The following is a 27105-nucleotide window of genomic DNA, read 5'->3' as shown; positions in this document are numbered from 1 at the left end:
CTTAAGAGGAAGAAATGCTTTATAAAACCGTTTCCTTCACCAGGACCCGTTTCTCAGAGCACAGGTGGAACTGTGCTCGCAATTTATTCTTTTCCACAATGAACTGAATGCACAGAGGGACTGCTGCTAGCTATGCCCACGTCGGCATCGCTTTTATTTCCATCAAAGCTCACTGCACCTTTCCCTTCCCTTCCCTTCCCTTCCCCCGGGCCCCACTTCGGAGCCCCGGGCCGCGCCCGCCCTGAGGGGCCGGCACGCGCCGCCTCATGGGGCCGAGCGCCGCCCCCGCCGCAGCTCGCCCAGCGCGGGGCCGCTGCCGCCTCAGCTCGGCCCGGCGGGCGGGCGGCGCTGCCCCGGCTCCTCAGCCGTGCCGAGACAGAGAGAACATTGTGTCTCTCTCTCTCTCAGGTGTGCCCAGCTCCCGCCAGCTCTCCGGCCCTGCGAGGCCGCCCCGCCGCCAGTTGGGGTGGGAGTCGCGCCTCAGCCGAGAGGGGCTTCGAAATGGCGTTCGCCATTCGCCTTGCGGTCCTCTGGCGCTCAGAGCCGGGCAGGGGTTGTCAATTCTCTAGCGAGTCGCTATTGGCAGGGCTTAGTGTGGCCGGGAGCCGGTCTTGGCCCCAGCGAAGTCTGCTCTCAGCCCCGCGGACTTAGGCGGGGAGGGAGGTGGCCTCAGCCCCGCTGAGCTGCGTTCTGGGCGCTCTGGGGACACGGGCGGCGCCTTGGGAGCGCTGCTGCTGAGGCTGTGCGGGTACCCCGCCTCCGGGGGGGCCGCCAGCTGTACCTGTTTTTCCAAAATCATAGGTGAGGAATGCTCAGGAAAAAAAACTTCCATGATTATAAATGGCCGAAGATACTACAAGGCAAGAAGTAAGTAGGCGTGACACGGGATTCAGGCCCATCGGGACCAGGCCATGAATAACTGAAGAAAAGTTTCTGTAAGTTCCCTAAATAGATCTAGCTCTAGTGTATAGTATTTCCTTAAGCGACCTATAGTAACTAGTGGACCATAATATACATTGCAAATACTATGATAACGCTTGATAAATTCATTTAAGCAAATCTTCCTCCTGGGTACATACAGGTATGCAACTATTAGCAAAAGAAAGGAAAGGTACTGTTATCCATAGACAGTGCTGCACGCAGACTGAGATAAGGCTAACTTAAAATATTTCTCTGAAGTGGTGCATGTAGTTTTGTGAATACAAAATTGTTTTTAGTTTTCATTTTTAAAAGCTAGGTTTTCTTACTTCATCTGCCCCTTCAAAAGCTGCACTCTGCAATTTCAATTTCATTGCACTGGAAACCAAGGATCAGTGTTTTGACGTTTTCTGCAGTTATTATGTGGAAAATTATGTTCTTGTACAGAAATTTCAGTTAGCGTGATGTATAGCAATAGAGGTCACTGTCAGCAAGTTAGATGCAGTTACTGAGTATTTTTCTGTCAAAAGCTATAAATTGTATCTTAACATACTGTGGGGTCTTGCAGAATATGCTCTGAAAACACATAAAATCCTTTTTCAAGTCCCTTTTTATATTCCCAAGTTGAAGTCCAGCTCATTCTTATGTCAAATTCAAATTGTAATGCAGTTAATATTCCAGCTTTATATCATTTATTTCTTCAAATGTTAATCCAAGTTGGTGTTAATTATTGACATAGTAATACAAGAATTAAAATAGAGTTCACCCAAGTTTTATTCAAACAATAAAAATGGCTTGAGCCAAGCAGAGCTATTTTTCCTTTGGGCTAAGATTTTCATATAGTAATCTGGTTAGGAGTCAAGGTGAATATAGATTTCTGAAAGCCATTTCAGACCCTCTTAATAATGGAAGTCAGTTTAAGTGCAAATGGATTGTTTAAGAAACAGGGAGAATGTGAAGTTCTGTGCTGACACGTGCTGCTTGGTGGTGTTCCACGGTTAGGAAGCTGTGGGAGCATTATTTGCAGCACTGTGTGTGTGCACATTGGAGAGAGGGCCGCTGGGAGATTCCTTCCTCGGTGTTGTGTGCTGCCTGTTGGTGTGTGTGAAGAGGTGAATTCTCCAGTACCACCCCGAATCCTCCATGTGAAGAAGTACTGTATCTATATTATTGACTTTCTAACTGCAGAGAAGAGGATTTAGTTAGCAATGCTGTGCCTGTTTGGTTGCTTTAAGAGCTTGCAGGACTGGTTTTGCAGTGCTTTTGCCAAATGCTTTCTCAAAAAAAAGTTCATTGGACAAAGACAATGACTCTTGCTGTGCTAATGCCTGGAGAGGCTCACTAACAGGGAACTCCTGAGCGCAGGCTGCCTGGGGAAGAGAAACATTTTGTGTTACAAAGACAGAAGTTACTGTCATTACCAGCCTTCTGGCCAATGAGAAACTGGAGGAGAAGAGGGTAATGAATGGAGTGCTGATGCACTGTGCCATGCTGTGAGAGTAATCAAAGAACATTTGTGTACAGGAAGGGGGTTTGAAGTCCTGAAAGTCATCGTGAGGGTTTACTTTTGTTCTGCTTAAAGATTTGGGTTTTACTGTTTGGGTTTTTTTTTTTAACCTAGCCCTAGTTTTAAGTTATCATCTGAACACACTTAGTGAGATACATTCTGTGCCTGTAGCTTCTCTTTCATTAGTTTTTCCAAACTTACTGCCCCTAGAAATGAATTCTCATGAGCCTATTTATCAGTAACAGAAAAGGAGAAGGAGGAAAAAAGCCTCATACAAACCCTGAGCATAACTGGTCAGGTGAACACTAAACTTTTTACCAGTCTACAGCTGAACTTCGTTAATGGAGAGAGCCAGGGAACAGAGAGATGTCTTGGGCTTGATTGCTGTAGGGAAGTTGGGAATGCTCTGCACCTGCAGGAAGAATCAGCACTTCATTCAGTAGGAATTACTCTTTTTGTTTCTGTTCTAATTGTGGTGAGTTTAAACTGAACTGTACTGCAGCAGAATAACCAAGCTGCAATGGGGGTGGCAATCATCCAGGACACAAGTTCAGAGTGACATTTTTAATAAAGACTCCTAAAATGAAAATATGGAGGCATATTCCTCGTAGTGCTAACCTGAGGAATCCAGCATGAGGACTCATGTGCTGTGATGGATTCTGTCTCTGCTGCTTGATAAAGCCATGTTGCTCCTGGAATGGAGAGGGGTGGTAGGAAGAAGGTAAGGGAGCTGCAGCAGGAAAATCTAAAAGGACACAGTGAGGGTGATGTCACCTGGGGGGTTACAGTGTACAGCTGAGGGAAACATCCATTCCTCTATGGACAGTGGGGTGACTGCTCTTCAGGTAGAAATGGAGATGGATAAATAAAATGCATGAAATCAATCTTCTGCTAGTTCCTTCCTAACTTGTTCTGCTTTTCATCCATCTTTCACATCTCTGTACAGCTCTTGTTTTGAGAGTCGAACATGTGACATGAATAGTGAAGAAACAGCACCACATCAGAAATCTGGAAAATAATTTTACAAACTTTTGTTGTTTATTTGTGCAAAATCGCTGGAAGGAATTTCTCCCTCTCTGGGAAAGAGAACTTCTCTGAATAATGCATTGTTTAGGGGCATACATGCTTCCCTGCTGCCAAAGCTGAAAAGCTGTGTGGCAGTAGCTGGAATGGCACTGCTCTGGGATAAATGACTGCCAGTGTAAGGCTGAGCTTTTCCATCTGAGTGCCATACAGTAGGGAAAGGCTCTGCTGAACACAGCTGGGAATTGGCCTGTGGTGAGGGGGGAGGCAGTGACGTTTTTCATTCGCTGGTGGTGCTGCTTTGTAAGGAACAAGTTGTGTCATGGCTTCTTGCTGACTGGTCCTCTTTTCTCCATCCCTCACCTAGTTTCTTCCTCAGACATGGCCTCTATCCTGCTGTGTGGAGAGGGAGTACTGACACTGTATGTGGATAGAGACATTTGCAGAACTACATGTATGAAAACAGTGGACTAAGATAATTTTACAGCATTTCTTACGAAATAGATGAAAATTCAGGAAAATTTACTCATCTCCTGAAGCATGGTAGCATACTGACTATGGAGAGAAGTGCATTCAGGGGATTGTGGAATATGTTCAGCCCACTTGAAATAATGGCATAATTACTGCTATCAGTCTCTTCAGCTGCTTTCCTAATATTCTGCATGGACTTTTTTGTTTTGCTTTGACCTTTCTCACATCACATACCCTTTCCAGAATTTTCAAGAAAATTTCATCTCCTTCAGGCTTATGCCCCTACTGTGGCAGAAATAATAGTGATACATTTACCCCTCTGATTCACAGAGCAATGCTTGCAGTAACCCCTGGAGATTGCTGTAGTTGGCAACCTGAAACACTTGAAAGGGATGTAATTTTCAGAGGGGTCAGTGTTCATGGCTGAAAGCTTCAACAATATATTAAGCTGGGCATTTTGATGAAAAAAAATAAAAATTACTTGTATTTAATCTGAGCAGAATTACTATTCCTGCACTGTGTGCAATGACTGAAAATAGTGTATTAAATAGCAAGGTTGACTCTATAAAGCAGATAGTATCTCTGTTAATAAACACATGCTTCCTGCCTTGTATGTATCTGAAACTAATACTAATCTCTGTAATTCAGGAACTAATTGTTCATCTTCCTTTGTGTCTAAAGGTGGGAATCTGCCACTTTACTTTTGGCTGCCTGTGATTCAAACCAGTAGGGAGTTGAGATTAAGGTATAAGAAAGAAAGGTGAATTCCAAGTAAGGGGAAGTATTTCAGTAAGGAAGTTAAATCTTTTGATTCCAGTTTCCCAGAGGCACCATGCAGACAAAGACTTTGTTTTCCTGAGTGATGCTCCCCTCCAGGCTTCATATGCTGGTCTTATTTTCTCATTGTGAATGTTGGTTTAGACGTCCAACTTCCATGTGGATGTTCACATTTGTGTACTTAAGATGAGTCCTGTGTCTCCCACCCCTAAAATTAGGAACCTAACATTTAGATGGAACAGTATGAAGTGCCTGGACAGATAATGTAATTTTCTGAATGCTGTGCTAATAATTAGTGTCTGCTTCATGGCATTGAAAGTGATAATAAGGATACTGCACAACAGAATACAGAGGAACTAGAAAATTCTCTCTTAGGAGATATTGACACCAATTTATCCTCTCTTCATCCTGGCAAGGTTTTTTATGTTGGTTGGTACTTTCTAGTTACTATCAGCAGTATCCAAAGACACAAAGTTATGTGAAAGAAGTTCCAGCCTTTGCCTAGATATCTGTTGCTTTCATTCCTGTTGTGCCATATTAAAAGTTAATTGGATGACCCAATTTTAAACCTGAAATACAGTATGAACCTAGAGACTGTATCAGTGCAGTTGTAAGTTGCTTGAGGAGCACATCTACAGTGTTTGGTACAAAAAGCTGGAGGCCAGAATAGAGTGTTGGAAGCACATTAGCAATTAATGACTGAAAAGAGAGGTGACCAGTGGAGTGGGAATGTGTACAGCCGCCATATAATAAAAATCAGATTTTTCTATTTTAGTGAAATTCTACATTGGGAGAGACTGGTATGAAGACAGTTTTAAGGGACTGTGTTCATCATTCCCCTACATTACAATAAAACACCATTCTGCTTCTTTCCATGTGCAATTTAGTGTTCAAAATAGGTCACCTGCGCTAAGTTTCCTTTACAAACTAACTCAGACTGTAAGCTTTGTATTTCTGTTTCATTCATCGTGTGCTTTTAAGGCCTCCTCATGTTCTTGTTAATAATTCAGCTTTGCCTATTCTAGGTTTATGGCTCAGAGAGACAGTACATTTTCCTGGCTTGAGCATATGGCTAACAGGAGCTATGTCAGGTGAGGAATTCAACCTTTAGTTTTTCACCTATTCTTTTTTGTTGTTAGTCAGCTTTGGAATAAAATTATAATGCAGTCAGGTTTGTACCAACTGCTAGCTTGGGCAGCCTGTTACTTTGAAATATCTGGAAAAATGCCAGAGATCTCAAATGTCTTGAAGACTGTCAAGCCTTGGCTTTTTCTCTTTCTTGTTGCAGCAGATGAGAACACAGCAAGTCCTGAAGCAAACCAGTTTAGGTAAGAAAGTTTTTAAGTGTCATCACCTGTGGCACCCTGAAGAAAAACTAGATGTGTTGTTCTGACTTACTTCCACAAAATAGACAAATTCTTGTCTCGTTCTGCTGAAAAGTCATAATTGTCTTAGAGATGTCAGCTGGTAGCTGGGGACTGTTTCTCTGCTTGGAGCTGTATTTATTAATTTGCTTTTAGGTTTTTTTTTTTGTTTTTTTTGGGTTTTTTTGTTTTGTTTTTTTGTTTTTTGTTTCTCATGTAATGAAGTTAAGCTAGTGAGCCAGGCAAAATAGCTGATTCCTAATTTCATCTTAATGCCAAGAACACTGTGAAAGTTATGGAGAACATGTAATTAAATCTAACAGTTACTGACAGTTGTTGCTTTGCAATGAGGCCTTCATACTTTCCTGTATGCCCACTCTTTTCTGTACCAGCCCAGCTATACTTGATAGGTTGCACTAGAGGTGTAATTGCATTTCTGAACACTCCCTAAGGGTAGAACTGCCCATGCAATTTTGGGCTTTTCCAGCCCTTCTCTTTCCAGTGCTGTTCAGAAACTGCTTGCTGAAGAGAGACTTTTGAACTGAGTGGTCTGTGGCATGATGAATACAAATCTCTGTGACTGGTGAAATTCCTTGGTATGGTTTTTAGGTAACTCTTTAGTCCCACCTCTGAGAGGAAGTTCAGTGCTTAGTTTCTACAGGCCTTACCTGTTGTCTTCCTTCAAAAGAATGATTGTTGTAAACCACACCTTAAAGGCTATTAGTTTTGACTTAGGAGTTTGTAGTGTTGACAGTTATGATGTGGGGCAGTGCCTAGAGTATTGGAGGAGGAATAAGCTTTTACAGCCTTGATACAAGAAAGGATGGATTGTGAAGGGTGCAGCCAGTAGAGCTTTCATTATAACTCCTGTCTGAAGAATTGACTCATATACCTTTTCCTGCTTGGATTCTTTGCCAAAGAAATAAAATGGTAGCTTTCTTTCTTATCAGGATTCATGGCTCTGTCAGTGTCAACCTATTGCGAAATGCAACCTGGGGATTTCATCATCAAAAATTTTTAAAAGCAGAATCAATTCACTGAAAATATTAATGCTGTAGGTACTAATTTCCAGCTAAGGAATTTCACATTTAAGTGTTAGCTCTTTCTAAAAAAGCCCATTCTTGCATGTGTGTGTAGTAACAGGAATAGCTCTTGTGAAGTCGTTGTGATAATGGAGCTAATGACAGCACAGTTGGCACTGTTGCGCTGAGGTGATCTCCACCCTTGCAAGACAAAATCTAGTTAGATTAGCACAAGTTTTGCAGAGATAGACAGTTATCCATATGTATAAAAGATTTGACTCCTGTTAGCTAGCAGATGCCTGTGTCCTTGACAAAGCTGTTTTTGCAAGGTAAATATATCTATAGAATGCACAGTGATTTCTAGTATATGCCCCAGGTTCTTCTCCAAAATACTTTGTGACTTGAAAACATATAAATGTGTTTTGGGGACTGTGTGGAGGATCTTGTGGGGTGCAGTGATGATACCCTTACTGGTAAGGCTGCCTTAAGCCCAAGGTGAATCAGATTGTCATAGTACCAAGTAAATCTTCTACTCTATCCTTGACACAGTTCTGACTCTACGATGGAGGCTGTTCTGAACTTGTAGGTATGCAGATGTGCCTTACCTTGGCTGTCTTCCCAGCCTTTCCTCTTTCTCACATTTGGACCCAGGTCTCAAATAGAGCTTTTTAACTGCAGTCCTGCATCTCCTTGTTCCGGATGTTCTATCTTCTACTTGTGGCTTTATGGAGATAGACGGTTTTTACAGAACAGTTTTTAGGAGGACTCTGTGTCACAAATAAACAGCATATTGTAAATGTTTTGGTAAAGGCTTTATAATATCCCACAGTGGGGGAGGTATCTTGCAAAGGGGAGGTCACTTCTTTTACCATGGGCAGCTTAAGGACAGCTGTAAGCAGACACTAAATAGAGATTTGAGATTCATATGGAAGTGATGTGTTGCCTGTAAAAATAGGTGGAAGGAGGTAGATGCGTCTCTAGCACTTTTTTGTGGATAATAAAGGAAAATGTAGAAATAGTTAAGGAACATTTTCTTATGGCACTGAAATCTGAAACAACAGCAAATGCTGCTTAAAACAGTTTGGAAGAGTGCTGTCTCCACTCATTATGATTTCCTAGGTAGCTACAGAACTAGAACAGTGGTCCTGATCCCAAAGAGGATCTTGTCTTTGCACTTGACTGCTTCTTAGAAAAAGAAAATCCCATCCAGTGTTTTGTTTCCTAAATACCTCCCTGCACAAGCAGAATTTACTGAACTCTTCCAGGTGAAAAGTTTCCTGATTTCTAGTAGTATTCTCTGCTACTTCTACCCTCACCTAAGGCATTGTGCAAATGTGACAGAAAGAGAGAAATGGTTACTGGAAATTCACTGTAAGAATAATTTGTTCTATCAGTCTTTGGTGTTGAGAGTTCTAAATCTCGTCCATGGTCTTCCTTTTACTACTATTCAGTTACCCAGCCTGGCATGAACAGAAGGGTGGAAATGAACTGTAATTAATTTGGGCCTGAAAGACATACAGGACAAACATTTTCAGTAATTCTCTCCCTCTCTCTTTCACTCTGTCTCCTTTTTTTATTGTTTGTAAGCATGTACAGAATATATACAAAATTTTGACACAAAGTACGAATTACTATGAACAAGAAAAAATGGAAATGGAGAAGTAGCTTAGTGTGGTGCAGTGATTTTTCAGAGTAAAGGTTTCCTATAGTACTAAGGCATCCTGAAGGTCAGTCCTCTGAACATACCAAGATTCTGGCTGATGGTAGAAAATTATTTTCATGAAATGCTTAGCAGCTTACTGCAGATTTTGCAGAATCTGTCATCCTACTGAGGCATTTGTTTTAAAAAATATTTTAAAAAGCTGTTATTCCATATAGGTGAGGATTTTTTATTCAGAAAAAGGAAAAATTGTTGCGTAATTCTCTGTCCCAGTTACTGCATGCTTTTTAATATGTTAAAAAGTATTAAAGGCATATGCAGAGCAGATGCTGTCTTCAAGTTTCTGATCTGTAAATATGTTACTAGACAGTCTGGATGTGAATAATATTCACTGACCCACTCTCTGCCATGGGACAATCCTGTCATGTTGTAGTATATCCATACAACTTGTCACTGAGCTATTTGATACATCATTCTGTTTGTTCTACAGAATTGGTATAAAATCTGTTCTGAAAGAAAAAAAAATTAAAGAATTATTTCTGATATTGAAAGAATGCAATATTGCCTTTGATTGCAGTTTTTCTGCATAAAGAAGGAGGAGTTGTAAAACACAAAACATGTAGAGTGGAATGGCCTTTTCCATGTTTCCTGGGGTATTTTTTACACTGTTATTGTAAACCTGCTGGAAGGATGAATGATAGATGCGAATAGTTCCAATTCCCTTGAAAGAAGAGGGCATGTTTGGTGCACATCTTGTTGTCTCCTCTTGTTCTCTCATCATTTCTGTCAGTTGCTACAGGAATGATCTTTATAACTTGTGTTTAGCCTGTGAAATAGGCATAAAGACCTGTCAGACTACCTTTTCCAATATATTTTCTTCTGAGGAAACAAACCCAACGTAAATGTCATCTGTGGTATGAGCAACTGTAGCAGATGGAGCATTGAATTAATGCTTCTGAGAGGCCAGCCAGGAGAGATGATGAGATAAATACAGTAGATATAGTACATAATTCAGAAAGCTTCCTGTGGTTAAAAATGAATTCAAGGAAAAAGAGCGTATCTTCAAAAGTCAAGAATATTTAAAAATCACTTTATCTTTTTTAGTTTTGGAAAATCGTTGAAAATAATTTGCAACTATGTTAATGAGGAAAATTCCCCATTAGTTAAATTAAAAGGATATTTTTCAGCTGTCAATCTTACATTGTTTTGTAATGAACATTTGATATATGCCAAAAGGTAAGCAATTTGCTTATAAGCTATATCTAGTATGATGCCTCATGGTTTGTGGCAAAACACTATCTTAGTGAAGAATGATTATAAAACTAAACTGATTGCTGTATTGAACACTGTGAATATTGTCCTCAAATGAGGAGGAACTGCTGTTAGATTAAGTGACTTGAATTTAACAACTGCTAATATGTAGGAAAGTGATGTTAGTGCAGCTCCCTTGCTGATGTTTGTTTTATAGCTCCAGAAACAATTTATATGCTGGCAGAAGGTTTGGAGGCTCTGCAGAAGTCAGCTAATGATAAACTAAAGAAATATGTGGGTGACTCATGTAAGGCTAAGCTGCTTCTCACTAGGGATAGTTTGACCTCTTTCCAGTTTCAAGAGTGAAGGCCTATGGTGTCTGACTGTAATAATAGATATTGTAATACAGAGAAATTAACTGATTTATTAGTTGGGCAAAAGGTGGTAATATGGTGATTTCTGATGGCTTAAGGTTGCTCAGCTGGGAACTTCACAGAATTCAGCAGCACTCCCAAGAAAATGTGTTTGGTTTCATGTTCCTCATAGCAACAAATTGGCTGCTGTGAAAAGAACACCTGTTGACCAGTGTGCCAAAAGGCCTTTGGAATAGAAGATTCATCTGCTGTTTGAGCTGGAAAGTGAGTGAGCTCTTTGTGGCAGGCTGAAAGACTGGGGGTGAAATATATACAAGGAACACCTGAGAATGCAATTTTGTGTACTTGTTAAATCAGATAAAGTGCTTTCCCCATAAAAAGTTGTGGAGAAGAATCCACACCCTGCTTCCCCCTTCTTAAATTAGAGTGGTTTTTCCACAGGTAAAATTCTGTGTCCAGGGGCACATCTTTTGATATCTGATTAGTTCCACAAGAAGTGAAATGGAAAAAAAAGCATTTTAGGCTTCGAGGTTATACTGTGGACAAGGCTGCAATGGTGGCATTTCCTCAAGGTATGGTTTTTGATAAAGCTGTCTTAAAGTTTTGTTGTATTTGCCTCCCCATACTGTGGTGTAGCTTTTATTCTTTATTTAATCTGAGTTTTCTGATCTTAATGATACCTCTGGAAAGATGCAGAAAATGTAGAGGTAGCTTGAAGTTTTAATGGTGAGAAACTACTGTAAGTTTTGGGTGATGCATGTGTATAAACTTGATTTTTCTACCTGAAATATGGAGTCATCTTTCTAAGTAAATTTTAAATGTATCTAGTACTGTGTTGTACAGGAAAAGGAAATTATTAGGAATGGTTCAGGAGACATTCAGAATTAAATGAAGTAAAGATCTTTGCTAGTCCTTTACAGATAGAAGTGAGAAGGCTGTATTCCTCCTTATTAAAGTCTTGATGACAAATGAGTATGAATATTTCATTAGGCAGAAGAATACTTTGTTAGTGTTCAAACTTGATCCTGTTCTTGCATGAATTCCAGAGACATACAAATCAGAATAATTTTATCATTTCTGGCAAAGACTAATTTTGTTAAATAATACATACTGAATTGCCAGGTTTCTATAGGAGCTGTCTATTAATAGAAGAAAGAAAATTACTACATTTGAAATTAGGATTTAGGAGAGAGGATTTTTTAAAAAGCTGTCTCTGAAATAAGGTTCTACCTTACAGTGTGGCTTTTTCTGTAATTAAATATTGGTTGTCTAAATAATTACTTAGCTAAGAACAGAATGTCCTTATGGCCTCAAATGCTTGCTTATTCTGTGTGAAGGAGGAAAAGAAAAAAGTACAAAAAGGCGTTTGCTTGCCTTAAAATATTTGCATAACAAGTTCCATACTGTATTCCTTTTAATTTTAATTAATATTTTGTATAGACACAGTGTTACCATAAGGAACAGACAATAAATATTTAAGAGTCTGTGAACCCTAACAGTTATAACCAGGTAATGCTGTAGCATGTGCACCTTCATTTGTTTTCCTCTTTAGAAGGTGAAATATATAGTGATCATGAGAAAAATGTGTGTGGCCCATGTGTTAATCAGGCTCTTTGGTCTCACTGGTGTTGTGTCTTGATACACACTCAGGGATCTGTAGGTCTGCAGGTCTCACTACTCATTGGTTTGAAAAGTGTGCAACGATTTGCATGTTCTGAGGGAGGCTAGCAGAAAAAAGGCTTGAGTAAAGTACCAGTGGGCACTCTGCAGAGTGGGCTGGCTGCCCTGGGGGATCAGAGGAGCCAAGGGTGCCAGAGAGGCAGCAGGCCATGGGGCAGAGCTAGAAGGACCACGGGCAGGCCCAGGCATGGCTGTAGGATAGCCTGCACAGGGACCAAGGAGAATAGCCTCTGATTAAATGCAGCTTCCATGAGAAGTGCCCTGACACTGCCAGCTTTTGCCAAATAGCTGGGCATTATTCTGGGCTCCTTGTAGTCGATAAACTACATGCAGTTTTACATGCTGCTCTTGCTTCAGTCAGAGCTCACATGCCTGTCTGCTGCAGGTCTGTTTTCTGTTTTGGATTCATGAACACCTTCATTATGTCACAGGACAGCTCACTCAAGACTGGAGTCCTTCTGGCATGAATGACTTCTGTTGCTGACACAATCTAATTGCCTTGTTAAGGATTAATTCTGGATTTTCAGTATTTTCCTTAAGTTCTCTACCAGTGACCTATTTAACTTTTAAATTTGCATGGTTGTCTCTTCATCTTTTGACAGTCACATTTTTTAAGTGTTTTCTTTGTACATATAGTGAAACTCAAACCTGTAATGGATTTTGTTTTTATGTGGAGTACCATATGGCTTCTGATTTTGTGACATTGACATTGCACTGTACTTCCTTTCTACATCTGAATTAGCAAATACATCCTCTGCTTTAGAGTCTATCATCTGAAAGATTTTTGCTTCCTTTTTCACTGACAGTCAGTAGTTGAAGGTACAGAATGAACCGTGGCTTACATCTCCTGATTTTTTCTCCTCCCTTTTTATTCCTGGAATCTAGGAGGCCTTTGAATTATTTCTGAAATCACTGTAGATTTGAGGTCCTTGAAAGAGTTATTGTTCGGGGATCAAGTCCAGCAGAATGTAGCTTTCCCCAACTCATCTCTGTCGGATGGATTGTTTTTTTTCCCCCTAAAGCTAAGACAAAATTTGCAGTTTCAAAATCATCATTCGTTTGTAGCGGACCTTTCTCAGTAGTGATGACAGCATGGGTAGTCTGGAACATTGTTCCCTAATGTTTGCAGTAGTACCTTTGCTTTGTTACAGCATCCTTCAAAAATAGGATTGCGTGCTAAACCACTGACTTCAGCAACATTCATTGTTATCACATGCAGCTTCTCTTAAAAGACTTGTTTAACTATGAGACACATCTTGATTCATTTTATGTGTGTGCTTAAAGGATGTTGTGAATTTACAACATGACAAATGTGTAAAAAGTAAATGTGTCTGTAGACTTGCAGTCCATAGGTGCTACTGAACTACTTTCAGGCATCCAGCAACCCAAAATATTTCGTAGATGCTGTAAAGACAGTGGAGTTGCACAGGTCAGTGGACAAACCAATAACTCAGTCTGAGATTATTTCCATTGCTGAAGAGGAATCTCTCTGGAATGCTAGTGAGAAGCCCAGAGATTGCAAAGGAGTATGATTAGAGGATATTACCACTCATTTTACAAATTGGAAGAACAGAGATAGAGACAAGTGAGATTTTTTTTTTTTCTGGAATACACACAGAAATATTCTATCTTGATACCTGGGCCCATTGCTGTACCATGCTTTCAGGAGCAGGTTATTCCACCTCCTGTTGCTTCCCACATAGTGGTTGTCTTCACTAATGTAAAAGTTGAGCAGACTGTAAGGTCCCCATGCCTCTGAGATAACATCCCATTTTAGAATTACTTCAGTTTTCATTAGTGAATTAACTAAACATATAAATATTTAAGACTATCTTAGGTGTCTATTACTACAGGAAATAAATAATTCATTATAGAGAATTACCTTTGTAAAATTGACAACACAAGGATATAAATCAGATATGACAATTTCCAAAAATGCAGCATAATATTGTTTTTGCTCAAACACCCTCAAGGAAATATCTTGTTGATGCAAGCATTTTTTCTAAGCTGGGTAACAAACCTTCCATTATGTGAAGAGTAGTGATGGGAGAAAGTCCATTTACAGAAATGTGAGTATAGTAAAAATGTATTGACAGCTGGGACAATTCAAGGAATCTATATACAAAATGTAATTTCTGTTTGACATTGGGAAGGTTTTTGTGTAAATCTGTCAGACTACAAGCACCACTTTGAATCTGGTTTTATTTGCATTATTTGATATGCTTCTGCTTCTGTAGATTGGTTGAAATAAACTTTGTGCCTGCCAAAAGCTAGAGGAAAAAAGAACAAAAGTGAAACAAATAGGAAAAATTAAATTTTGATGACTGCGTGGCATTAAATAAAGGATTGAATACTCAGTGTGACAAATCAATGATCAAACTTTAAAGGGGGATGCTGAAATTCAGTGGGAGGTTTTGGTCACATAGTGTGTTTGAAGAGAAATGACGTAGCAAGGCAGGGCAGAAGATTAGAGGAAGGGGATTCTTATCAGCCTTTTTGAAGGAAAATCAGCCTCTCTTTTCACAAAAAGACAGCATGCTGCAGAGATCAGGACGAGGGATTTAGAAAAGAGCAAATGTGTTTCAGAGTAAATGACTCAAGCTTGAAATGAGAGACTGGGAACTCCTGGTTATAGTAAAAAGCTGAGACTTTGAGATGTCAGGAAAAAAGCTGAGATTGAAGTCAAAACAAGATATCTGTTGTTTTTATTGTTTATGTTCCTTGCAATAGCTGAAGGGGTTTTCAGAAACCCTGTTAAGTCTGTGCATATATTTATTTCAGCTGACACATATGTTTAAAAATACCCTTGCTGTGGAGCTGAGAGGGTTTCAAGGCATGGGAGAAGAAGCTGCCAGCATGCCTCTGTGGCTAGCTGAGATGGTCTACAAAGTCACATGTCTGATGAGAGTAGCCAAAATGTACCTGCTTGGAGCTTCAAGGGACACTTTGAGCAAACCTTGGGGCTGCCTCTGCACTGGCACCTGGCAACAGCAGATGAGACTTCTGACAGGGCTGTTGCAGTGGGACATTGCTGTAATGTGTAGAGTTGTAGCTTGTGATGTCTGTGTAGGAGATGTACCTTTCAATGCAAGCTATTACTGTTGGAAGGTACTAGTTTGTCCAATTTGTAAATAGAACCTGAAGCATATATAAAATATGATTTCTGCAGTACAGGAGGTGAGTTCTAGTCAAGAGTTCTCTGAACTCTTAGGATTGTATTTGAAATGTAGGCTCTATTTGTAATGCTATCTTGTAAAAGGAGCACCCTTATTACACTGCATCACTCACACTGTATAAAGGTATCCTTGTTAATTGGATCATGTCAGTTTCTGTTTTGCTTATCTTGCTTTTATGGTGCTTCAAACTTTGTTCTTTTAGCAGGTACTCCTTGCTTAAACAGTAAGTTAGGAACTAGGGCTATTTGCAAAGGGTGTCCTTACTGAAGGGGAATGACCCACTGTCATATGAAGAGTGATAGAAAATGGCTGAAGGTGAAACATTGTTAAATATGTAATACAGTAGACCTGTTTCATATTGTCTGTGCAATCTAATCTACTTTTAGTCTGCCTTAACTGATATTTCAGTGCTGCTTGTGGTGACATACAACTGTTTTATCTCTTCTCTTTTTCTGTTTTTTTGAAGGGTATCACAAAACGTTTTTCTCTTTCGAGTTCTGAAACTTCACAGTACTGAATGCAGAGCTGTTACTTAAACTGAACAGTATGTATAAAAGAAAACTAAATAGCTGCTAATGAACTGCTAAAGGCTGATTATTCTAGGTCATAGTTACTGTACCCAGTGTGTGATACAGCATTCTTACCTGTCATATTTTCTCTTTGTAAAATAACTTCAGGAATTCTCTTACGTTTCTTCCAGACGATCTGCAGCAACCCAAGAGTTAATCTGGGGGAGAGGCTAGTTTGGTACTTTATTCTGTGTTTAAATTCTATTCTGGAAGTTCATGGACAATTTTGTTGTTATTAAATTGTTTCTCTTCAAGATCTCAGCTCTTGGAGGCATTAATCTCCTTCAAATCCCCTGAATCAGTAGGAATTGAAATTGATTAGTGCTCCTCAGTGTGAAATAGCTGACAGGAGCAAGCTCTGAGAATTTTTGCTCCTGTTGGTATTGGCATCTATTGTTTCTCCTGGGGTGCTTGTATCTTTTCACTTAATAAGATAGTTGAGTATTTTGGTGGTGTGTTTTTGTATTAGTGGACATCAGGCTTAAATGTCAATTGTGTAGACTTGTGTGATAAAGATAAATCAGATCTTTCTTACTGATGACCATATATCAGAAGGTGTAGTAAAGTGGACCAGGATCTAAATTGCTCTTCAAATTCATATGGCCAGACATTTTACTGGATTACTCTCTGAGAGAATTGGAAAACTGCAGCAATATTATTTGGTATTCCCAGTGTAGAAATGCATAAGCCAGGAAGATAAGAAAAGGTCCACCAGTAGTTATATAAGTATGTTAAGACATTATTCTTCTTGCTTTATCTTAATATTAATAAGAGGTAAGGTCTCTTTTGGGTTCAGATCAGAAGAAAAAGTTGTTTTTGTAACTCCCTGTAGAATAAAGCATTATTTAATAACATACACAGGTATGATTTTCAAGTTCACTGTGAGCAGCAGTGGGTACTGGCATTGTCCAGCTACCTTTAGACAGTCACAGAATCACAGAATATACTGAGTTGGAAGGGACCCACAGGTATCATTGTGCCCAGCTCCTGGCCCTCCAGAGCACCTTCCCCAAGAGCCACACCATGTGCCTGGGAGCATTGTCCAAATGCTTCTTGTACCCTGTCAGGCTTGGTGCTGTGACCACTTCCACAGGGAGCCTGACCACCTCTTAGGTGAAAGAGCTTTTCCTGATGTCCAACCTAAACCTCTCCTGACGCAACTTCAGGCCATTCCCTTGGCTCCTGTCCCTGGTCACCAAGAGAAGAGATCAGTGCTGCCCCTCCTCTTCCCTTTGCAAGGAAGTTGTAGATCTGTGATGAGGTCTCCTCTCAGTCTCTCTTCTCCAGGCTGAACAGGCCAAGTGACCTCAGCTGCTCCTCATACAGCTCCCCTCAAGCCCCTTCCCCATATTTATTGTGCTTCTTTGGACATTTCTCTGTAGTTTAATACCTTACGTTGTGGTGGCTAAAACTGCAGGACTGGAGGTGAGGCAGCCCCAGAGCAGGACAATCCCTCCCTTGCCCAGCTGGCCATGCTGTGCCCGATGCCCACAGGACACACCTGACCCTCCTGACTGCCAGGACACTGCTGCCTCACATCCAGCTTGCCAGTGAGCAGGACCCCCAGGTCCCTCTCTGTGGCACTGCTCCCCAGCACCTCATTCCCCAGTCTGTCTGTACATCCAGGGTTGCCCAATCCCAGGTGCAGAATCCAGCACTTTCCCTTGCTAAACTTTATATGATTGATAATTGCCCAGCCCTCTAATTTGTTGATGTCTCTCTGCAGGGCCTCCCTGACTCTGAGGGAGTCAGCAGCTCTTCCCAGTTTTGTATCATCTGCAAACTTGCTTAGTATCCCAGTCCTGCCTCTTGTCTGGGAAGATGTCAAGCCAATTGCTTTGTGGTTTTGCCTTGGTCTTTGTTACAGAATTCAATGTACGTGGCTGTAGGCCCAGAAAGCATAACCCAAATAATACATTTATAATTTATTAAACTTAATTCTATAGAGCTTCTTCTGATAACTGCTCCTTGAAGATAGCTGCTGAAATAAGTTTAAAATAATGGACTTTCTCATATGCCTATTATTATTTTTGAAGCTTGTTAGAGGAGAGAAATTATGCAAATTGGTGTCACGCTAGGCTACTGCACACAAGCTGGTAATGCATAACAACTAGCTCACTGATGAAAATGCTTCATCCTAAGCAAGAAGTCATTGTCAGCACTAAAGGAGAGTCTTCATATCATGATTAATAGTTTATTATTTTTCTTATGGATAAAAGAGAATATCTCTACTTATTGAAATCTGCATTAGAATAAAACTGCTGTAAAATAAATACTGGAGAATTATGGTGACGGATTATGATTGATTGCATTATACAATTAAGGTATATTGTGAAACAATAGGAAGATCCCTTCAAAATATTAAGTAGTTATTGCTCACTCTGTGTGAATGACAAAGTGGCTTTAAGTCTTCAGCTCCTGCTTGTAAAAGACTTGTTAAATAGATCAAGCTCAGTATCAATTAGTGTCACAACGATCTTTAGCATTAATGAAGTGAAGCTGTTAGGATTGGACCAATTTATTTGTAGCTCCATGACTGCATCTTAAGCTAACAGATACTACACACACTACTGTTGTCTAATACTGGGCATGAAAACCAGTGCATGAAACACAGTTCTGTGCAGCATGGCTGAAACAAGCTCTTCCTGTGAGGAAGCTGGCTTGGTGCTGAAGAATTCTGATATGCTTAGCAGGACAGAAATCCAATATAAGATAAGCTGGTTTCAGAAAATAGGTCACTAATGTAAGGTTGCAGTTATTTTCTTCCAGTAATTTTCTTCCAAAGTTTCTCCTACATCTGTCTTAGATTTCTTCTTCCTCATCCATGCACAAAGCTTATCAAACTTTCTGATTAACACTGCAGTGAAGAGCCTGGTTTTGGTCTGTGGGTCACCATTCTGTTGCAGCTCTTCATCCTTCCATTTTAGCACTAACACATGCATTTTGTTTGCCCTGGTAAATTGCTACCAAAGGAGGCAGAGAAAAAAGAGGTATTGATTTTTCATGCATGGGGAGTGTACCTGGTAGCCACCTGATCTGCCACCTGCAGTTTGTAACTGAATGGGGTCATGGGATTATAAGCTTTAGTTTAGTGCTGAGTTCACAGCCTGAGATGGAAGTGATGTGTTAGATGTTAGTTATTTGTAACTGCTTTAGTGTATTTAGCTTGTTGGAATTCTATTTCAATAGCTAATGTAAATAGCATTTCTGCAATAGGAGCACCAGTGATCAGAATTGATTGTTTGACCTGTTCTTCTTAACAGGCTTTCAGATATTTGGATCTGGTCTTGGAAAATAATTTCTGCTTAATAATGTTTAATTAATTTATAATAATGCTAAATGACTAGATACAGGATTTTATTCAACATTTGGTCCTTGGAGTTTAAGATATGGAACTGATTATTAGCATTTAAATTAATGAATTGTAGCTCTATGTGAATGACCAGGGACTTTATTTTCAGTGGTACTCAAGATTTCAGTGGAAGTTTTTGTTGATTTCTGTTTTGTGACTTACCAATGGAGTTAGGAGTGCCTCCTGATCTGACACAGTCCTGCTGAAAAGACTGAAAATGCACACCCTGAGCTGGTCGGGGCCAAAGCTGTACTTGAACTTTACCTTTATGCATCCTGGATCTGTTTGTTTATGAAACTGGCTGGTCAGGGTAATGTATTCACCCCTTGCCCTGAGTAGTTTGATTTATATGGACAATACAAAAATGATCAAACGTTATTGGACAAAGGTTAATGTTGCCCTCATAAATATAAGGATCCAACACAAGTTTACTTACAAACATTTGTAATGCAACACATTATTATGCAATGAATCTAAATGAAAACATGTGCTGGGTTGTCTGGACTAGGCACATATATATTTCCTACCATACATTTTCCAGGATATTAATGAAGAGTTTTCTGGTTTAGATTCAAATATTTGATCCAAAAATTTGAGTTAAGGTTATGATCTTAGAAGCACCTTCACTTCAGAACTGATTTAGGAGTGGTGGTATGAATTTTTACCATTTGACTAGAGTGTTCTTTGTTCTCTTTATTTCTAGAGGACTAGGTGACATTTAGATTTCTGTGCCATGATGGTCAGTAGCTGGTTTCGTGGTCAGGAAGCATAGACAAGACAGGGGGGTAAATAATCACAATGCTTTCATCAGAGCTGGCATCCAGACACAATCCATTGCCACTGGTTGTCACTCAACTCTGGCTCTGTGGCTAATACTGCAAGTGTAAAAGCCTGGAGTATCTAGTCCATCCATACAAAGGAAACAAAAGAAGAGAAAATAATGAAGATACTCCTGAATTTAAAGGACTTTATGTAGACAAAGAGAATGTATGTAAGCACAAATAATAAAAACTTTAAGTTAGAATATGTGGAAAGAGAGAACATGTATTCCCACTTACGTTCTTTCTGTTTCCAGTTTGAGCACCCAGAGTTGATTTCATGGCTTGTGTATTCAAGTGAGACTTGTTCTGTGAACTGAATTTAGCTGGAGTGTTCTCAGAGATCTACCTTTCATCTATAAATAACAGCAGTTCTATTCTGGTTGTCTTGTTCTGTGCCTTATGTTTGCCTAGTGAAAATATGTGATCAGCTAAAGTATGGTTCTTTTTTTGTTTATAAGTTTTATAGCATCAATAATAGCTTTTGAACATGCTTTTATCCTTCTCCTTCATCTTCTTCCATCATTAACTTTCATCTCAAAAAAACTATCCACAGCACATTCTGCAGTCTCTCTCTCTGGGTCCAGCTGAGAACAGTTATAGGATGGTGTCTTAATAGATTTTTTTTGTATGCTTAATTTCAAGATATTGACATTCTCTTTGTTTTAACGTAGCCAGTGAGAAATAGCAGGAGAAGAGTAGCAGAGGATGCTGTTCTGACTATTGATTTTCTTGTGCCTTTTGTTGGTTCATTAATTCCTCTAACAATTGCTTCTGAGGTAGCTGTCTGTGTGTGACCCCTACTAGCAGAATAGGGTCTGTCATGGCTAGGTGAGGCTGTAGCTAATAATGTCAACTTCACCTTCTGAATTCTTCTGCCAAGGAGTTACAATTTAGTGTCCTGGGAGCAGTACGGAGTTCTCTGCAAAGAGTGAAATACCTTACTTTTGAATATGTCATTGTTACTCTTCCACAGTGCATGTCAATGCCAGAAGTGCATTTACACTGCATTTACTGAAGCCAGCTGTTTCATGAGAGAGACAAGAGGGCTGAGACAAATGGAACATTGCAGAGAGGAGCCCTGTCTATGTGTTATTTGTATGGAAGCAGGATTTTCACTACTTTCACTGGTATTGGCTGGTATTGCTATCATGTCCCTACCAGCTATAAGAGAACTCACAACTCTCTAGTACTGTGTGTCATGATTGTTAGAAGGCACCAGGCTGAAGTGAGACTCTTACTAATTCTGCAATCTCTATAGATAATGCCTCTTGCTGTAAGTAGAAGAGGGTGCATTTTGGAAAGCAGAAGGGGTTCACTGTTGTGTGTAGGAGTTGAGTGAAGCGGTAGTGAAAATAGAACAATAATTGTAAAGCTGTTTCTCTGGCTTGTGAGTCCCTTTTCTTCCTGTAATTTTTGAGGAGGAGAGCTGTGATAATGAATTTGTGAGGAGAAATTGCTGATTTTATTCCAGTTGTAATTATCTCATTAACAATATTTGCATGTTGAATATAGAGTTTGGAATTTTTTGTTTTGTTTTCACAACCTAGGCACGAGTATCCCAGTAGAACCTCTGGGACGCCACGTATTTTTCTAGATGGTTTTTCTGAGGCTGTTTAGAGCCATGGAATACAGTTGAAAGGCTGTGGTTCACAGATGGAAAAGTGATTTGTGCACTGTCTGTAACCTATACTTTTTTTATGGTATCTTATAAGATGTACATGTAGTTACTTTATCATGAGCATACTGATAAGGGATGATAATATCCAGTCATTGATTCTAATGTTGATCTTCAAGGAAAGTATTTTATTTAAAAGTAGAAAAATGTTGCTTGCACATTTTCCTGACTGCCATTTAAGTTAGTCTGTCATGCCTGGTCTGATTTAATTTGTTCTGACAGTAAAGGTTTACAAAATAGAAGTATTCAGGTGTTATGAGAGAATCATGAAATTTGCTTTGATGGGGAATATCTCTTTTCATGGATAAAAGAAAGAAACGGTGTCAGTGGCTGAAGCCTATTAAGAAATATTTGTCTAATCCTATTGTTTGTCTTGGTTGGTCAGCTTTTTCAAGATTTAAGTTACTCTCTCTTAGAAGAAAAAAATCATGCTCTTTGTCCCTCAGAGCAGCTTGAGTAGACTCCATCAAGTTGGCCTTGTGCTTTCATTCTGCCTTTCCCCAAGTGTGCAAAACAGGGTAGAGCACTAGGGGTTTGTTGGTGGCATGTAGTCCTGCCTCAAACTGCATAAACATGTGCAGTCCCAAATAGCTTTGTGTAATATGTTCCCTAGCCACTAGAGTTAATTGCCAAAATGTAGTTTTTTTAGTATCTGGCGTTGTCTATTTTGCTTTCCTAGAAGAAACAAATGTAACTACTGAGAAGTTTTCTATAACTGATGGCAGAAATATTTGTAATTGGTAGGTCTCTAATATGTTGAGGCTTCTTCTGGGGCGGGTACTGCTGAGTTTTTTACAGATAGAAGCCAATCTTTGTACATCATTTCAAAGCCCAGAGCTATGTGAGGCCTTATGTGAGGGGAGTAAAAGGAGAAGTTTTTTCATAAATAAATTTCAGGTGCAATATTTTAGTGTTAAGGTCTTCTGAATGTGTTGTTGTTGCAGAAGTGGTTGGGTTCATACATAACTTTTCACCATATAAATAAAAAGTGAATGGCAGCCTTTGTTAAAATAAGGGTGTTTTAATTTCTGAAGCTTAACAAATCAGGAAATAGCAAAAGAAAAGCACAAACTTACTTCACAACTTCAGCCATTCCCCATAATGTTTACATTTTGTGGTGGTTGCAGGTTTTTTAAATCCAGATTTTACATTATTGAAGATATAGCAGATACTATTCTTTTGCTTTTTTGTACTGTAAAATGACTTCTGTAGGAATGCAATGATGTCATAGATGCAAAAGGTACTTTTACTGATGACAGGTGTAGAGCCTTATTTAGATAGACATTACTTGATTTCAAGAGGAGCTTGTTTTAGTTTAAGCAGGCTTATGGTACAAATTTCACATCTCTGATTACAAGTAATGCATAAATATACCATCTGTAAATGCTGCCATGTTATCACAATTCACCAAAATGCTCATCAAAATTTTTCTTCAGTCATCCATCATGATTCCATCTGTAAAAATTTTGCATTAGATTTTATTTTGCCAACATTGTCTTCTGGTACAAAGAAATGTTCATGTAAATGAAATGTTTGTAAATGAAATTAGATGTTTGGAAATACCATTTTAAGGGTTATAATTTTCAGAACAAGAGCAGGCAATGGCAAAAGATTTTTTTCTTTTTTTAAGGAAAGATGTATTTATCCACAACAATTGCTTTGAGGACACATCATAATATTGTGTTGGTACAAAGAGTGCCATGCATAATTTTATGGCAAATCTGTGTGATAGGGTAGTTCTCATAGTTACAGAGATCTTATTTTCAATCTGTTTTTGTTTTCCTTGTAAGGTTGTACCAAAAGCTATTTCCAGTCTATTCTCTTCTCTTTCTTTGCACATGAATGTCTTTAGCATTTTACTTAAAGGATTAAAAACCATGTGTTCAATACCTTGTTGTATTGCTTTTTTTTGTGACATGCAACTGTTCCCATCTTTGTATTCTCCACCACACCCACCCTGCAAGCAAACCTTGTTCTTGAGGTTGGCTTATCAGGAGCTCCATATCTGTAGCTGCTGTTTCAGTGCATGTAGTACAGTCTGTTCACTGATTTCAGAGAAGTCTTTCAGCTCACCTCCTTCTCTGTTAATGTACTAGGTTTGTGTGTTCAGAATACTGTTCTTTATTTGCAGCATGCTGGATTGGATCAAATACTGAGGAGCTGTCCTAATAACTTACATTATTATAGCAGATAAATTATAATGATTCTGGCTTTTTTTTTTTTAAACTTGCTCCCCTTTTTTTCTTCTTTTTTTTTTTGGCCTTCTTTTGGTAAAGAGACCAAAGCAGTTTCATACATTATTTGGCATCAGCTTTGGTGCAAATACAGGTTTACCAAGGAGGGAAGTAGAGGTTTTCTCTGGTTATCACTGATGCTAGAAATGGTGAAGAGGTAAGACAGCAAGTTTTAAAAATTATTTCAGGCAGATCTGCAGCTATCAGGTGTGCTTAGAAAGAAATGGCTGAAACCTTAAAATATAAGTGTATGTTTGAGGTGCTTGTTTGTCCATCTCCAAAGACTGGGAACTTTTGCAGTTAGTGATGGTGTTGCCTTCAGTTGCCTTTGTCACTAGCACACTCTTATGATTGGACACACTTGGACTTTACATCTCCTGGTTAAGCACACAGATAGCTAATTTACCTACTGACAGCCACCAAGTGGGCAAAAAATTGTCTTCCTCAGAGAAGCCATCAACCAGTGAGCTTCTCTAATAATGATTAATATGGGAAAGTTAAGTTAATACCATCTTAAATTTAATCTTTCCTTTCTATTATTCCAGTTCAGGGACAAGATGAACTACTATTACTTTACATGAAATCCTAAAATGGTACTGTCATTTTCCTAATTTCCAGAATTTACCATATATGTAATTCCAGGGTGAAAAGGCACCCTTTGCATAGGCTGCAGTGGTCCATTTGCAGGATCCACTCAGGAGTATCTGGAGAAACAAGGCCCCTCACCTGAAGATCCTCTGAGGTGTTTAGCCAGTGTAACAGACCATAGCACACTCTGACTGACTGACAGAGAGCCAAGTGCAGTTGTTGAGAAACAGCCCAACAGTGATAGATCACACCAGTGATGTACCTGTTGCTTATTTTCAAGTTGGCTTGCATTTTGATACCAACCAGCCAAGTCGTAACTTCTGTTAGCTGTATGTAGCCCTGTTTTATCTATATCAGCTATTGTGAGGCTGTACCTACTGAATGCCTGTCTGGCAAACTCCAGGGGGCATTACACAAGTTTATGGAAATACCCTGACATGGCTTTTTAAAACCAGAAATAGGACCTCATTTAATGAGCTGTGTTAATTCAGTTGTGTAAAATGTCCATTGAAAGGTGTGCAGTAAAGGGAAGGGTAGATTTTATCTAAAATGTGTTTAGAATGGTGCTACATATGGGACAATGTTTGGAGCAAATAATACACTAAACTAAGGAAGGGGAAGCAGTCTCCAGTGTTTTCTTTCCATTGAGTGATCATACATTTGTCTGGTTTTCATTTGTGATTCTATCTGTATTTCTTCTTAAATTAGGACAATATTTGATTTCTTTATCATAGGATGCCTTCTTTAGTACCAAGTTACTTAGGGCTTCCCGCTGTCTGTATGTCTGCTTTATTTTCCAGGAAGCCATTGTATGGATTGTTTCAATATAATTCCAGTATGATTGGACTAGAATCATTAGCTGATCCCTCAGATACCTGGGAAATTATAGAGACCATTGGGAAAGGCACTTATGGTAAAGTCTATAAGGTTGCTAATAAGAAAGATGGAAGCTTGGCAGCAGTAAAGATTCTGGATCCTGTCAGTGTAAGTAAAAAATGTTAAACTGTAAATTCAGTGTTAATTTAAAAGAATTCTTAAACTTGAAATGTAAATCAAATGTGTAACATATTGAGAACATCCAGAAGGGAACAGTTTTACAGAATGCATTTACAGGAGGAGTTTAGTACCAGCAACTGAATGGCAACTTAGAATTTCATCATCTTATCTGAGGACAGCATTTGCCTAGTTTCTGTTTTAGATCCATGTAATTCTTCTGCTACAAATTTAGTTATCTTAGCTTGGAGCATGCAAATCCTGAGGAATGCCACAGAAGCATTCCTCATAGGGCCCACTGTAGCAGGGAATATACAAGATGCAGTTAACCTTAATGTTCTTGTTTTATTCTGTGTACTCCATAAAAGAATTAATTTTCACATCATAGGAACACTGTGAACTTTATGATATTTTACAGTTACCTTTTATAAGCAGATAATAGTGTGAGGCAATAATGAAGATGAAAAGAGAAGCAGACATCCCAGCTCTGGTTTGGTGGGTATTAAATGCCTAGCTTCCCATGAGAACCAAGGCCCTAGTTTTCCATGGAAGATTTAACTGACAGCTGTTCAGGTTGTATCAAGCTGGAGTTTGATCATGATAGCTGGGCTGAAATATTTACTAAAAAATGTTATGTTTCTGTCATCAACCACGACTGAAATCCATTGTGGTTTTCTCTTGTATGGATCTGAGGAAGGCACAGGTTTACATTTTCTAATAGCCAAGTCGGTGCAGAAATGAGCAAAGTTTGAGCGCTTAAGCACTGTTCTGAGTTGTGGCCTGTGTGCTGGTATAAACATTATTTTGTAACTGTGACAGAATTTTTTCATTAACAAGTACCTAGTAACCTTTTCCTATTTCATGGGTGGTTGTTTTATGTCTCTTTCATTGTTTCTGGTGTATGTCATTCATCATAAGACATATTTGGTTTTATTGATGGCCCCTTTGAGGCTTAGTGAAATGTTTCTCTGTTTAGTTCTATCTGATGACCATAGAAAAAGGAATAAATCAATGGTTCATGTATTTAAGTTTAGCTCACATGTTAAAAGTATGCATGATTAAAAACAGGTTAAAAGTCATACAAGTGTAAATTTCTTGCTCAACTGAGAGGAGTTAATTATAATTTTTAATTATCTTATTAAGTATATTATGTAAAGAAAGAATTCTTGAAGAATAACTGCTTGATTTACACAGGCTATACTTTTTTATGTATAAGAAGAGCACAGTTGTCACAATTCTATATGCATTAAATGTCCAGTATAGTGTACTTTTAGCTGCATTAAAGTAAAACTATTTAAAAGTACAAACTAAGAGAAATTAGTTCAGTTCATTTTATCCATGACAGTTTGTTCTTGCTTTATTTGGAGTCACTGTATTTGTATGTTCTGTATGTTTGTGTTTTTTATTTAGGATGTAGATGAAGAAATTGAAGCTGAATATAATATTTTGCAGTTTCTTCCCAATCATCCTAACGTTGTTAGATTTTATGGAATGTTTTACAAAGCAGATCAATATGTGGGAGGACAGCTGTGGCTAGTACTTGAGGTAATAACATTTTGACAATATTACATCTTACCTTAGCATATGTGGTTGGATTTTTGTTTGTTATTGCTAAAAGAGTCACAGGCTTTCATGATTTTCTGATGGGAT

At 39.0% G+C, this 27105-nt stretch overlaps 1 protein-coding gene across 1 annotated transcript in view; it reads left to right on the top strand.

The window, feature by feature from the left end:
- The first annotated feature begins 717 nt into the window (after positions 1–717).
- MYO3B (myosin IIIB) overlaps positions 718–27105 on the top strand; it is a 188348-nt gene continuing 161960 nt past the window's right edge. Inside the window, exons 1-5 of the mRNA XM_058027793.1 lie at positions 718–801; positions 5722–5787; positions 5988–6024; positions 25263–25446; positions 26866–27000. Of these exons, the coding sequence (XP_057883776.1) occupies positions 5781–5787; positions 5988–6024; positions 25263–25446; positions 26866–27000 (363 nt within the window). The 5' untranslated portion in view covers positions 718–801; positions 5722–5780. The remainder of the gene's footprint in view (positions 802–5721; positions 5788–5987; positions 6025–25262; positions 25447–26865; positions 27001–27105) is intronic.

The sequence above is a fragment of the Melospiza georgiana genome, chromosome 7 (assembly GCF_028018845.1).
Source record: "Melospiza georgiana isolate bMelGeo1 chromosome 7, bMelGeo1.pri, whole genome shotgun sequence".
In the NCBI taxonomy this organism is placed as follows: Eukaryota; Metazoa; Chordata; class Aves; order Passeriformes; family Passerellidae; genus Melospiza; species Melospiza georgiana.
Note: the sequence above shows the minus strand (reverse complement) of the source record. Positions and strands in the feature narration are given on the sequence as shown.